The 14,318-nt window shown below is 50.4% G+C and overlaps 1 protein-coding gene across 1 annotated transcript in view; it reads left to right on the top strand.

The window, feature by feature from the left end:
* Positions 1 to 14,318, top strand: part of Stat1 (signal transducer and activator of transcription 1) — a 40,936-nt gene that overhangs the window by 14,273 nt on the left and 12,345 nt on the right. Inside the window, exons 8-17 of the mRNA XM_036173240.1 lie at positions 658 to 749; positions 1,067 to 1,218; positions 4,108 to 4,266; positions 4,868 to 4,960; positions 6,800 to 6,859; positions 9,427 to 9,456; positions 9,547 to 9,640; positions 11,027 to 11,068; positions 12,937 to 13,020; positions 13,492 to 13,590. Coding sequence (XP_036029133.1) covers positions 658 to 749; positions 1,067 to 1,218; positions 4,108 to 4,266; positions 4,868 to 4,960; positions 6,800 to 6,859; positions 9,427 to 9,456; positions 9,547 to 9,640; positions 11,027 to 11,068; positions 12,937 to 13,020; positions 13,492 to 13,590 — 905 coding nt within the window. The remainder of the gene's footprint in view (positions 1 to 657; positions 750 to 1,066; positions 1,219 to 4,107; positions 4,267 to 4,867; positions 4,961 to 6,799; positions 6,860 to 9,426; positions 9,457 to 9,546; positions 9,641 to 11,026; positions 11,069 to 12,936; positions 13,021 to 13,491; positions 13,591 to 14,318) is intronic.

Below are 14,318 nucleotides of genomic sequence, written 5' to 3'. Positions count from 1 at the left end.
CGTGACGTTTTGCACTTGGTTATAATCGTGTAAGCAAAATTCGGACCATGACATAAATGGCAGATTTCCAGTTTTACGTGGAAATTTATAATTTTCCAGTTGACGTGGTTTGCTGAGAACTGGTTCTTGGTTTAAGTGTGGATGCACTTAACTGTTTCTGTACTTGGGATATTTTTTCTCATTTTTTCAGTGAACACTGCCTTAATATCTTTCCCTGATGCTGTGAGAAAATAGTCTAATGAAAGCAGCCTAAGGGAGAAGGGTTCCTTTTAGCTTACAGTTCAAGTACAGCTCGTCACAGTGTGGGGTCAGTCAGCTTGAAGGGCTGGTCGGGTCGCGTGGACAAGCAGGAAGCAGAGAGAGACAAATACACGCTGTAGTTAAGTCCCCTCTCCCTCTCTCATACAGACCACGATCACTGCGTAGGGACTGGTCTGCCCACAGTCAAGGTGGGTTTTCAGTCCCCGTAATCAGTAACCCCTCACAGGCATGCAGGGAGCCTGTCCCCAGGTGATTCTAGATTCTGTCACGTTTACAATCAGCATCAAACGCGAATCAGACTTTTCATTTTTGTCACGTTTCATTAAGTCTGTGTGACCCTTGGCTTGAGGTGGGTTGATCTTCTTGCACATTTATACTTCTCTTCTTCACCCACAGAAAGTGAAGCCAACGGTGTGGCCAAGAATGACCAGAAACAGGAGCAGCTGCTGCTCCACAAGATGTTTTTAATGCTTGACAACAAGAGGAAGGTAGAGGCTGTTTAAAGGAAGGGATTTCACTCTTTAATCACACTTTGTTCAGTTCGGGGGGGTTGGGGACGACTTGCAGTAGTCCCTCCTCTCCTCCCACCGCGTGAGTCCGGGGAACCGAGCTTGGGCTTGGCAAGCACCTTCACCTGCCGAGCCAGCCCACGCACAGCCTGGAAAAACAACGAGATCTATAGCCGCTCTGCATAGAGCTCCAGCCGAGGACGAAGAGATCTATCTGTCTGTGCTTTGCTTTTAAAAAAACCTTTCAAAGCTCGGTAGTTACAACCGGATTTATGTCGCCTCGGTTCTTCCTTTAGGAGATAATTCACAAGATAAGGGAGCTGTTGAACGCCATCGAGCTCACTCAGAACATCCTGATTAACGATGAGCTCGTGGAGTGGAAACGAAGACAGCAGAGTGCCTGTATCGGGGGGCCGCCCAACGCTTGCCTGGATCAGCTGCAGAGCTGGTAAGATTTCCCCGGAGTGCAAGGCTGCCGCTGGTGTGCGGGCCATAGAGGAAGAAGAGCACCTTTAGGCCGGTGCTGCATTAGTCAGCACTGCATTGGAGACCCTGACGTAGTTCAGCCTCTGGCCCTAGAACATTTGGGAAAGGCTGTGGCCACATGTTCATCCACGTCTGCATGGTTTGGACACGCCTCATCTGACTATACCAGGACCCAAATGACATAGCTGTTACCTACCCCATTTACCAACTTGAGGCCCGATACTTATTAAAAGCAAAACATCTCAAGGGATTTTCCAGGCTTAAATGAAGTGATAGCTTCTTATGGGCCAGCCATCCATTCAGTCACCCATCCACTAAATAACCTGTGAAATGTTGGCTGGCCGGCAGACACTGTTCTGGGACTTGAACACCCAAAGAAGATTGATGTGTGGGGCCTTCCCTTCGAGAGCTCTGCACTGGCTGAGAGTGAAGGGCTGCTTTAGGGAAATAGGGAGGCATTTGTTCCATCAAGAGATTCATGTGATGGAGGAACAGACGTGAGGGCATGCAAAATGGCCTGCTGGATGGCGGGAGAGGGGACGCGCGGGCGGGAGGCGCACTGCTGGCCTTGGAAGAGCTCAGCCTCTTTCTTGAACCGGCTTCGCCCAGCTGGCACTTGAAGCAAAGCAGGCTTCTCCCTTACACAGGCTCTGCCTCTTCTCTGCGTCTTTGTGTAGAAAGGTCACAGCAGCAGGCTGGAGGACAGACTAGAACAGAAGTCCATCAGTCACTTTACTGCTGCCTGTTACTGTGGTCCAGGGAGGTCCAGGGAGGCCTTTGAGAACTGCTGAGGGTGGAGCAGAGGGATCCTGGAATGAAAGCAGAGGGGTGGTGGGCTGAGATGGCCACCAGGGCCGGAGGTCTAACGATGCCCACCAGGCACCCAGGGCCGGAGGTCTAAAGATGGCCACCAGGGCCAGAGGTCTAAAGATGGCCCCCAGGCACCCAGGGCCGGAGGTCTAAAGATGGACACCAGGCACCCAGGGCCGGAGGTCTAACGATGGCCACCAGGCACCCAGGGCCAGAGGTCTAATGATGGACACCAGGCACCCAGGGCTGGAGGTCTAAAGATGAACACCAGGCACCCAAGGCCAGAGGTCTAATGATTGCCACCAGGCACCTAGGGCCAGAGGTCTAAAGATGGCCACCAGGCACCTAGGGCCAGAGGTCTAAAGATGGCCACCAGGCACCTAGGGCCAGAGGTCTAAAGATGGCCACCAGGCACCTAGGGCCAGAGGTCTAAAGATGGCCCCCAGGCACCTAGGGCCAGAGGTCTAAAGATGGCCCCCAGGCACCCAAGGCTAGAGGTCTAGTGGGGTTATTTCCTTGAGACTGGACTATTTTTTTTTTAAAGTTAAAATGAACATGCAGCTATTATCTTTATTCTGTAAATTGTCTGTATGCCTGTCCTAAATGGTTCATTGGTAGAAAAGAGTTCCCCAACCCTGTTTGACCCTTGTGCCTTCAGGGTACTGCCTCCCTAGGCCCTCAGCTGGTCAGCCCTGGGCTGTCTGGAGACCGTGGTGGTTGCCACAGGTGGACCCTCTTTCAGTGGCACTAACTCTCAGTGTGTAGATTGCCATTTTCTCCGTGAGTCACCGTTTGAAGGGATCTTCCGGGAGACACTGGGTAGATTCTCCCAGCCACCCTCTTCTTATGTCATGCCGAGGAGCCCCCTGGTAATGCTCTGAGCGGTCAAGTCACCAGAAGAAGGTGTTTTCTGCCAGGAGAAGGTGTTTTTTTCAGAGACGTTCTACTCTGGCTCTCTGAGCAGTGTAGCGCTCCCACGTGCCTGCCTCAGAAGCTGTGACACCTTGTAGAGAAAAAAGCAGCTGTCCCTGGCCTCCCCCTTGGGCAGGTTTGTGGGGTGTGACCTGTGCCGCCTCTCCTGTCTTTCCTCTCCTCTTCTAGGCTGCCCCAACCCCAGCCCCTCACAGTGTCTCTAGGAAGCCTTATGGTGTCAGCCCTTCCTTAAGCGATGCCACCTGAGGGCCTCTGCTTTGCTGGTCCCCATCTGTCCTCCGTGTGCTGCCCTTTTGAAGTCCTAGATACTTTGAAGTCAGAGGTCACCGGGAGCCCTGCCCTGGTAGACCTGCTGTAGAACAGTGTTTCTGTTGCTGTGATTAAAAAAAAAAAACATGACTAGGGGTTGGGGATTTAGCTCAGTGGTAGAGTGCTTGCCTAGCAAGCACAAGGCCCTGGGTTCGATCCTCAGCTACACACACACACACACACACACACACACACACACACATACCCCATGTCTAAAAGCAGCTTGGGGAGGAAAGGGTTTATTTTAGCTTACAGCTCTAAGGTCACACTCCTTCACTGAGGGAAGTCAGGGCAGGAACCCAAAGCAGGAACCTGGAGGTGGGAACTGAAGATGAGGCCAGAAAGGGGTGTTGTTGCTGGATTGCTCCCCTTGGCTCGCTCAGCCTGCTTCTTACCAGCCCAGGGTTGGCACCACCCACAATAGGCTGTCGGCCCCCCCCCCCCCCCCTCACGTCAGTCACTAATTGAAAAAAATACCTCCTCCAGGTTTGCCTAGGGCATTCTGATGGAGACTCTTGCTCCATTGAGATTCCTTTTCCCAAAAAACAATGGCTTATGTCAAGTTGACACACACACCCAGGCTTCCAGAACTGAGCAGAGAGAGGCCTTTGACCATGTTGTAATTCTTCAGGGCTAATTTTTTTTTCTCTACAAGTGAGTGAGCCAAGCGTTACCACGGGCCCCCATCTCCCCATCTCTCCGACTGTGCAGTCTAGCACCACGTGTCGATTCTGCCATTCTCCCTAAGCGGGCTCCTTTGGGGCTGGCTCACTGGGACTCCGGTCGCGTCCTTCCCCAGGTTCACCATTGTCGCAGAGAGTCTGCAGCAGGTTCGCCAGCAGCTGAAGAAGCTGGAGGAGTTGGAGCAGAAATTCAACTATGAGCAGGACCCCATTACAAAAAACAAGCAGGTGTTATCAGACCGCACCTTCGTCCTCTTCCAGCAGCTCATTCAGAGGTGAGCCCGGCAGGGTCGGCTGTGTCCAGGAGCACATCCGTGGCCGTTCAGACAGGGCGGAAGGCCGAGATGGGCTATGCAACTCCTCAATGGCACTGGCTCTTGCTGGCCCTGCAATCGATGGCTCTTCCTGCCGTTGGCTTCCTAGGGAAAGTGTAGCTGTTTCACTTCTCCTGCCCCTCAGCCAGTCTGTGTCCACCTCGGCAGGTCTGACCTCAGCATGCCTCTCCCCTTCTCCCTGTGCTGTGGCCTCAGGACTGCCAGGCTGTCCTATCCAGTCTCCTGACTCAGCCTCCCAACCAGCCCTTCACCCTGGCTCTGAGACCCACAGCAGGCTTCTGGTCTGGCCCCTCATTACCTGCTAGCCACACGGTTCCCTCAGGCTACACCTTCAGGGCCCCTGCCCCCAGGGACCCGGAGGCCACTCCACACTTAGAGCAGACTTGACTTTTCTTGCCCAGTTTGTTGGCTCTCTCCAGGGTCTTCACTCCTTCAGTCTGCCCACCTACTTCCTCTTTGGGGAAAAAATCATTTATTTATTTTTGCTGCTTCAGCTTTGATGGAAAAGCTAATGTGTCTATGCTTTCCTGGACGTTGCCAGCTCGTTTGTGGTGGAGCGACAGCCGTGTATGCCGACGCATCCTCAGAGGCCGCTGGTTTTGAAGACTGGGGTGCAGTTCACTGTGAAGCTGAGGTAATGAAGTTCCACGCGCTGCCTGTCCTGGAACTTGTGTCTTTAATCCCCCTCCTCTTTTCACCCCGACTTCCTTCAGACTCACGGGCCTCCCGCCTCAGCTTTCCAAGTGGTGGGATAGCAGGTGCGCACCCCCTCATCCAGCCCTTTGATTTCCTTCTATAAAATGGCTCTGTAGCGTGCTCCAGAGAAAAACAGTTTTCTAGTGGGCATTTTAATATGAATTCTTACTTTGACATAGCCAAGGACTAGCTCAAAATAGAACTATAGCTAGTATAGTTGTAAATATACACATGTGCCTGTTTTTTTTTTTTTTCTAATTATAAACTACATTTTCTTAGTAAGAGGAACTCAGAATTTCAGAAATGCGTATAACAGACAGTAAGTTCCCAGCAGCCTTCCCCCTGATGTGCATAGGCTCATAGTGGAGCTTTGTGAATCCCACATTGACACTGAAATAGTGTGTGAGTGTAGATTATGGCATCTGCATTTTTCTGTGAGTGAATTCCTATCTTTCACCAGGCTCTTCCAGTGGTCTGTGATCTAACTGTCTGTGGACAACTGCCGTAAACAACCCATGTCTATCCCCCCATAATTCTGTCCATAAATATAAAAACACATGTGTGCATGTTTCACATATAGACACATGTGCATAAATACATGGCATGCAGCATTTCCGTTGTTAAAACTATATTTGTATGTAGCCTGCCTTTCTCCTTGCTGCAGTTGTAGAGATGCTCTGTATCTGGTTCGGCATATTCTAGGGGTTGGCTACAGTCAACAAGCATTGCTCTGGGATGAGCAGTAGACCCCACAGAGATGGGCTTGTCTAGACCCCACAGAGCTGGGCTTGTCTAGACCCCACAGAGCTGGGCTTGTCTAGACCCCACAGAGCTGGGCTTGTCTAGACCCCACAGAGCTGGGCTTGACTAGACCCCACAGAGTTGGGCTTGTCTAGACCCCACAGAGCTGGGCTTGACTAGACCCCACAGAGCTGGGCTTGACTAGACCCTGCACAGCTGGATTTGTCTAAACCTCACACAGCTGGATTTGTTTAGACCCCACAGAGTTGGGCTTGTCTAGACCCCGCAGAGCTGGGTTTGTCTCCTACAGGGTGCTGCTGTGGGTGTACAGGCGCTGTTTCTCTGGCAGTCAGTGTTACAGCAGCACACATAAGCACCAGCGAAACCTAGAACTCACAACTGAAAGGAAAGAGGAAATTTCCCGTCACCTGTTCCTGATCAGAGGCTGCAGGTCCCCCCACACACACGCACACGCACACACACGGTCTCTAGCTATCAGAGCAGGGGCACATGTCATCATTCTGGTCTCTTTCTACACCACCAGTGTTGAGGTGCCATCCTGCGTTTTTTGACTACGGGTAGCAGGTGTAATTTAATGTCTTGGCGGAGCTTTATATTTTGTCCTAATAGCACAGGCAATTAAATACAAGTTTTGTAAAGAGTGATACTCAGTTTTTGCCCTTACAGCACTGGTCAGAAGTGGGGATTTGGGTTGAAACTGTGTTGGCGGGGTTCTCTGCGAAAGCACTGATTCACTAACGGTTGGTTAGAATGTAGTCAGTGCTGCACGCCCTTAGAGTTTAGTGTTAGAATCTTGTGCCAGCATTGTCAGCTAGGGATTGATTCTACAGATGCACATAAGGAGAAAAGCCAACTGGCCATACAAACATGTCAGTTCATTGTAATCCCCCTAACCTGTAAGTGAGGAGAGTGGGTTACATACATGTTTACAGTTGGGGAATTTGCATAATAATACATTTCAGTCAGTAGGCTTTTTTTTTTTTTTCAAGGTAATGACTGTTATTTTTCTTTTCAGACTGTTGGTGAAATTGCAAGAGCTGAATTATAATTTGAAAGTGAAAGTCTCATTTGATAAGTAAGATTTCTTTCGTCTCATCTAAGATGCTTTTTAAAATACTGGCTTTGTTAACCTCCCCATCAAAGAAACAGACTGGACATTCTTCCCAGGACCCAAGGCTGGACTGCAGGTCCTGAGCCTGGCCAGTTAGGAGAGGCTCCTGTGAGCTACCCAGGGCCACCACAGACCTTCCTAGCAGGGTGACACCACCAGCTCCTTTTCTGAGGGCTGAGACTTTCTAGCCTAAAGAACAGAGGAGAGGAGATTGCCGGCATCAGGTCCAAAGCAGTAGGACCTGGCACCTGACACCTGCTAGGCCAGCCCCAGAGAAGAGGCCCTTAGTCCAGCACACACCCAAAGATCCAGGCTGTGGTCTGCAGCCAGTGGGGAGGTTGCTTCTGGAGTGACGTGAGAGACGTCTGGGGGTGGGGTGAGGTGGCATTCCCTTGTGTCTCCTCTAGACAGTGGTGCGAACCCAGTAACGGACAGGATCTTTTATGGCAGTCCAGATGAAGGCGCCTCATCCTATTTGCCCTCGGGCTACATCTCCGTTAGCACTGACCCAGCCTCACCACTGACGTTTAAGGAACATTCTCCCCGCCCCAGACACCTGCGGCTTTTGTTACATTGTGCTGTGTGCTGATTTAGCTCGTTTCAAAATGCTGTGTGATGATTCAGACCCGCTTCCTCGGCTTTCTGTTTCTTCCTACCCCGTTATGAGTGTTCTTCATTGCTCTCTCTGCCTGTGCCTTCCCTGTGGTCATGCTTTGTTTTTCTGTGTGTCCATTAGTTTTTGCTGTGTAGCAAAGTGTCCCCAGAATTCAGTGGCTTTAAACCTCAAAGCTTATTATTGCTCACTTTCTGTGAGTTGTAGGCAGTCCTCTGGTATAGCTCGATTGGGACTGGCTGGCCCAGCATGGCCTCCTTAGCTGTCTGGAGTCTCAGTGGGTGGGACTGGCTGTCCTGGTATGGCCTCCTTCCTATCTGGGTCTCAGTGGAACCACCGGGTTCATCTTCAGTGGGCCTGACCTTTCTACATGACAGCAAGCAGGCAAGACCTGTGGGGGTTCGCTTGGAATGTGCGCAATACCACTGCCTTCCCTTGTGTTGCTAGAAGCTCGTCCAGGCCCCTGAGGTGCTGGGGTACTTCCCGAAGCTCCTCACACACACACACTCTGCTGTAGCTCAGTTCTCTTCCTTGTGTGTCCTTTGTCTCTCCTGTTTATTCCAGGTCTGCTTTTTCTTCTGAGACTTCCCACAGCAGCTTTGTATCACAAAGCGTTTTCAACACAGGGGAGGAAATAGGTTCCTTTTGTGGACATTTTTATTCCTAAAAGCACTGACCTTCTAGTTGAGATAGAAGAGTGAACTTTTGTGGGTGAGCCGTACGGACATATATTTCCTGCTCTATGCCGTTTGATAGAACATGACCGTCTCAGCTCATTTTTGTGTCGCTATGACAAAATACTTGACCTGGGTGCTTTTAAAGAAGTGAGGTTTATTTATCTCACGTTTTGGAGGCTAGGAGACCCCAGATCCGGTGGCAGGGAACGGCCAGGGGCCTGTGCATGGCGTCACATGGCAGAATTGCCTGCGACAATCACCTAGAAGAAACAAGAGCAAGCCGCGACAGCCACTTGGCCTTACAAACCTGCCCTACAATGCAGACACTAGTCTTCCGGGGCCTGGTGACCGAACCCCCTCTCCTCGGGACCCAGCACTCAGCATCACTGGGGACCAAGCCTTTAGTACATGGTCTCTGTAGCAGAGTGCAGCGCGACAGGAATGACTGGATTTATATTTGTGTGGAAATCTTCCACGGTTTGGACTTCGGGCTTTAGGAGACTGCCTCACCCTGGGCTTAGTTACCAGCATGGAGAGAGAAAAGGGAAAAATTTAACCTCAGGCTTCAAACTAAAACTGTCCGACTTCCCCAGGTGGTTGAGTTTCTTGGTATTTTCCCGGGATCACTCCAGACAGTAGAGAACATTGCTGTCTGTGGCTCCCTAGTGCCTGCAGAGGGCGTACACGAAGCATGGTAGTTTACTGAGCTCTTCACACCCGTTAACAGTTCACCCTCCTCGGTGCACTGTGCTTTAGGGGTGGTAGCAGGCTGTATGGGAGAGATGCAGGGCAGACGGCTCACTTGCCTGAGACCATTCCGTCACTGCTGGGCGTGGGGAGGAAATGAATGAGCCAAAGGACAGGCAGACCGCAGGTGTAGAATATTTATTACGTTGTTATTTTGCATGTATTTTGTGTTCTTTTGAGACTGGTGTGCTCTCCGGTACAGGCTGGCCTGGACCCCGAGGTCTTCCTGTCTCTGTCTTCTGCACCCACCACCCCTGCTGGTGGATTTGTCTTTACTCTTGGCTTCCTTTCGTCTCATTTCCTTTCCTTTCCCGCAGTAGAGGAAGAAGACACACTTCCTGAGTAAAGAGGGCAGTGGGCCAGGAAGTAACTACAGACGGCCGCCTGCGGCCCCTGCATTATTTTCTTCCTTTTATTTATACAAATCTGTGTTACCATGTGCATCTATTAAAACGTATTTCAGATTTGCATGTTTTTGTTTTTTTTTTTTACAGAGACGTGAACGAGAAGAACACAGTGAAAGGGTAGGTGAGACGTCTTCCTTGCACTTCCTTGCGGTCTTGTTTATCGCGTAGTTGGAAGCATTTTAAGGATTTATGTCTTGTGCTACACAGATTCCGGAAGTTCAACATTCTGGGCACGCACACGAAAGTTATGAACATGGAAGAGTCCACCAACGGAAGCTTGGCAGCGGAGTTTCGACACCTGGTAGGCAGAGGGCGGGGCGTCTACCCTCCAACCCCGCAGCTCCCCAGAGTTTTCCCGAGTGCGAGCAGTGGGAAATATTACAAGGATTTAGATGGTGGCGATAAACAGAAAATGAAGGATAGCCTCGAGAGGGCCTGGAACCTTTTCCAACGGGCCCTGACTGTCTCTGCCCCAGTGTGGGGCGTTTACCCACCAACCCCACAGCTCCCCAGAGTTTTCTTGAGTGTGAGCAGCAGGAAATATTAGATAGAAGGATTTATAGTGCGGAGATAAACAGATAGAAAATAAAGGATAGGCTCGAGAGGGCCTGGAACCTTTTCCAATGGCCCTGACTGTCTCTGCCCCAGGGTATTTATAGAGACGCCAAGGGAGTGGAGCAGAAGACCTCCTTCCCCAGCACAGCCAAGTGCAGACCATCTCAGACACCTGCACTCAGGCCCGTGGCCCTAATCATCCTCTCTGTAAGGACCTGCTGGGTAAGAGCCACGAGGAACCTGAAAGTGGGCTCCCACAGCAGAGCACTTTGTTGTCTTAAAGCTGCCGCCGGTCCCTTGAAACCCTCATGGTGTGGTGGTCGCTAGACTTCCCCTGCCATGGCATCCTGGTCCTTCTCCATATCCCGTTTCTCCTCGCTGTGTTTTTGGACAGGCTTTCTCTAGAAACACTCTTGGGGCTGTACTGATCTCATAAAGTTCTTCATAAAACTGGCACACACATTGATTATATAAGCACCCGCCATCTCTGTCTCTGAGCAGTTGCCATGGTTCCTGCAGTGTTCCCAAGGAAACCATTCCCATGCTCCATCTTCACCTCTCCCGCCTTCCAAGTGTGTAGCAGCCCGATTACCGCTGTTGCAAGCGGAGGCCCCTGTCCACGTGTAGAAAGGCAGTGTTTCCCTCTGCCTCCCTGAACCCAGTGCTGGGATGAGCCTGAAGGGAGGTTGATGCACTTTGTTCCCCGGGTACCAGCTTGTGAGCGAGCCACAGACCTCTTAGCTAGAGAGCGACTGTGAGTGAGGCAAGCCCTTCTGTCCAGCTTGGGTGTCCAAGAGTGTCCAGAACAGCCCTTTTCACCTCCAGGATTGAAGTGTGAACTGGGAGACTAGTCGGCCTGGAGTGCCGAGCCTAGCCTGCTGAGGCAGACAGGAAGCTGCTTCGTGAGCTCGGGGCCATGATGCTTGATGTACCATTGCACACAGAAGGGCCTTGGCGCTGGGCATCATCTCCATCTGCGTGCCCACATCCCGCCAGGCTGCTGGAGGATTCCCTTCTCTCTTGTTCTGTGGAGATCGTCACGTCTTGCTTTCTAGTTCTGACTAGGGACTGATTTGCGAATAAAGATATTGACTGGGATGATTAACTTGCCATTTGGTTTCTCCTTTTATAGCAACTGAAAGAACAGAAAAATGCTGGCAACAGAACCAATGAGGTAGGCATCTCTGGGCTGTGAGTGGGTCCTAACCAGACTGATATGTTTGGAGAGGACACATCACAGAGGTCCTCAGACCTGACAGGGAAGAGCATCTGGGGTGTCTGGGAATGGTGAAAATGTTCTGCCTTTGTACTTTTGGGTGGGAGGCACTTTAACCCATAGTCTCATTGGACCCACAAAGACAGCCAACCAGCTGGGGCATGGTGGGCTTTGTTATCGTTCCTATCTGGGTGAAGAAATGGAGACCCAGAAGTTAGCATGATCTACGAATACACAGAAAAGCGAGAGACTCAACATGACTATCTTAGTTATGTTTACCAACTGTGATGAAACACATGATGTTTCATACATGATGAAACACCATGAACACAAAGCAAGTTGGGGAGGAAAGGGTTTATTCTGCTTACACTTCCATATCACTGCTCTCCACTGAGGGAAGCCAGGACAGGAACTCAAGCAGGGCAGGAACCTGGAGGCAGGAGCTGATGCACAAGCCATGGAGGGGTGCTGCTTACTGGTTTGCTCCATGTGGCTTGCTCAGCCTGCTTTCTTACAGACCCAGGACCACCAGCCCAGGGATGGCACCACCCACCATGGACTGGGCCCTCCCCCACTAGTCATTAATTAAGAAAATGCCCCACAACCAGATCTTATGGAGGCGTTTTCTCACTTGAGGCTCCCTCCTCTCAGATTGACATAAGATTAGCTAGCACAGTGGTTGATACTGAAAACCCAGTGTTGCAGAGGGTTCCCGGCCAGTGTGTCTCCTACCCAGGAGCCTTGTCTTGTCGAAGATCCCTTTTGACAGCCTGAGCCTTAGAAGTTACATCTGTGGTGATTGAAAAATGAATGATGGTTGGGCAGTGGTGGCGTGTGCCCTTAATCCCCAGCACTCGGGAGGCAGGGACAAGCAGATCTCTTCGAGTTCGAGGCCAGCCTGGTCTACAGAGTGAGTTCCAGGACAGCCAAGGTTGTTACACAGAAATTCTTTTTCGAAAGAAAGAAAAGGAAAGAAGGGGAGGGATGGGAAGAAGATAAGGGGAGAATGAGGTGGATAGAGGGCACAGTGTCTGCCTCTGGTCTGGCTTGAAATTGTCCTCTGCATACACCATTTGCTGTCATTCCACATCATGACCAGTAGAGGTCACTGGAGCAATGAGACAAATGCTGGTCTGTGCAGCATAGACACCTTCCAGTGAGTTTTGCACAGTTGTCTTTGTGGCCTCCTAGGTCTAGCAACTACCTCTGTAATTCCAACACGGTGTGACACTTACAGAAGAGATGTGGATGAAGGCACATTTGGAAACGGTCCCTTTCTTTTCTTTCTCCCCAAACCCCCCACCCGGAGACAGGGTTTCTCTGTTTAATCCTGACTGTCCTGGAACTCTATCTGTAGCCCAGGCTTGCCTTGAACTCACAGATCCACCCACCTCTGCCTCCCGGAGTGCTGGGATTAAAGGTGCGCGCCACCACAGCCCTGTGAAAAGATTCCCTTTACCAAACCAATGCACTTATGACCGCCCAGCTTCCGAGGGTTAGGTGGTGCTTTCAGGAGAGGCCGTCACGGGTGAGACATGAACTCTCTGTCCTGGTTTCACCACTGCCAGGCAGACGGTGGCGGTCAAGAGGATAAACCCACTTGGAGTTGCCATTTTCCCGATTGGTGTCTCTTCCTCTAAGTAGATTTGCCATAATTACAAACAGCTCCGAGGGAACACCAAGGAGCCTGGAACAGTAAAATCTGGGGTAGATTATTGCATCCTGGAGTCTTCTGGACTCCAGTGGGCTTTAGGATCTCCACAAGCTGTCTGCATTTTGGGAGTGGCAGGATCAGTGACCGAGCTGCTCTCTTTTCCTTTGCCCAGGGACCTCTCATTGTCACTGAGGAACTTCACTCTCTGAGCTTTGAAACCCAGCTGTGCCAGCCAGGCTTGGTGATTGACCTTGAGGTAAGATTTACAGCTTCCCAAGGGAGAATGCACTTTATTTTCACTTCTGTGAAGTTCAGTGTTTCAGTTTTTATTTCAGAGTTAGCTTACCTAATTGCTAAAAAATGGACAATCCCCTTAAATTTTTTTTTATTATTTTAAGAATTTATGTGTGTGGATGTTTTATCTGCATGTATGTCTGTATACCACATGTATGCCTGGTGCCTGCAGAGGCCAGAAGAGGGCATCAGACCCCCTGGGGCCCCAGTTACAGACAGTTGTGAGCCCCCATGTGGGTGTGGGTGGGGACCAAACCTGGGTCCTTCACTGCCGAGCCAACTCTCTTGTCCCAAAGGTGATCTTTTCCAGCGGATACCAGGTTGGCATGAATGATTTAGGAAGCTTGAAACTTGAAGTAACTTTAAAGTTTTGTAAAAAGAAATGTTCTGATGGAGAGATTCCAATGATCTCAAGGTCTCTGTTCGATTTTAGACCACCTCTCTGCCTGTCGTGGTGATCTCCAACGTCAGCCAGCTCCCCAGCGGTTGGGCCTCCATCCTGTGGTACAACATGCTGGTGACAGAACCCAGGGTATGGAAAACACATTTGCTTTAGTACGGTGGTTCCCCAAGACTGGAGCTGCCCGCTGCTCCTGTGACCCTGCGGCAGCACTAAGAGTGACTGGGGAGTAGTCAGACGTGGGCAGACTGGTGATTTCCCTCCCGTGTGGATGAACTCCGGCAGTCCATGATTTTATCTCTGGTTGTAGAGTGAGTCTCGTGGTGGTGGTGTTTGTTTGAAAATTTATGGATTTGTTAAGTGAACATGCTGTTTTCTCGGAGCATGAATGGACTGCCGATTGGTTACTTGATTCTCATTAGGTGAAATACTTGTGTGCTCTAAAGTAGCCAGGAACTCTTGTTAAATACAGGATCATTGCTTCCAGGGGAAATACAGAGTTCAGCTTCTGTCAGCTTCTAGTCACGGCATTTCTGTCAGCCCATCGGTACATAACTTAAGTGTCTTTCTTTTTAAAGGCACCTTATCTAGTGTGTTTGACTTGTTACCACTGACTGTGTAAGCCATGCCTGCATGAAGTTTATCTAACACATACATCCTCTCCATAATGGACTCCTGGCTTTCTTGTGTGTAAGCACATCATACCACATCAGCACAGTGTGTGGCACGATTTTAAACGATGAAGTCACCAACAAAAGTCACAAAAATTCAAAAACCAGAGAGGCCAAAACAATTGTGAGCTGCAATAAAAAGCCAGGATATTGTTTTGTTCCATCACATGTGGGAACACCAATCTGTGA

Source organism: Onychomys torridus, chromosome 23, assembly GCF_903995425.1.
Source record: "Onychomys torridus chromosome 23, mOncTor1.1, whole genome shotgun sequence".
Lineage (NCBI taxonomy): Eukaryota > Metazoa > Chordata > Mammalia > Rodentia > Cricetidae > Onychomys > Onychomys torridus.
This window is presented reverse-complemented; position numbering and strand designations above follow the sequence as displayed.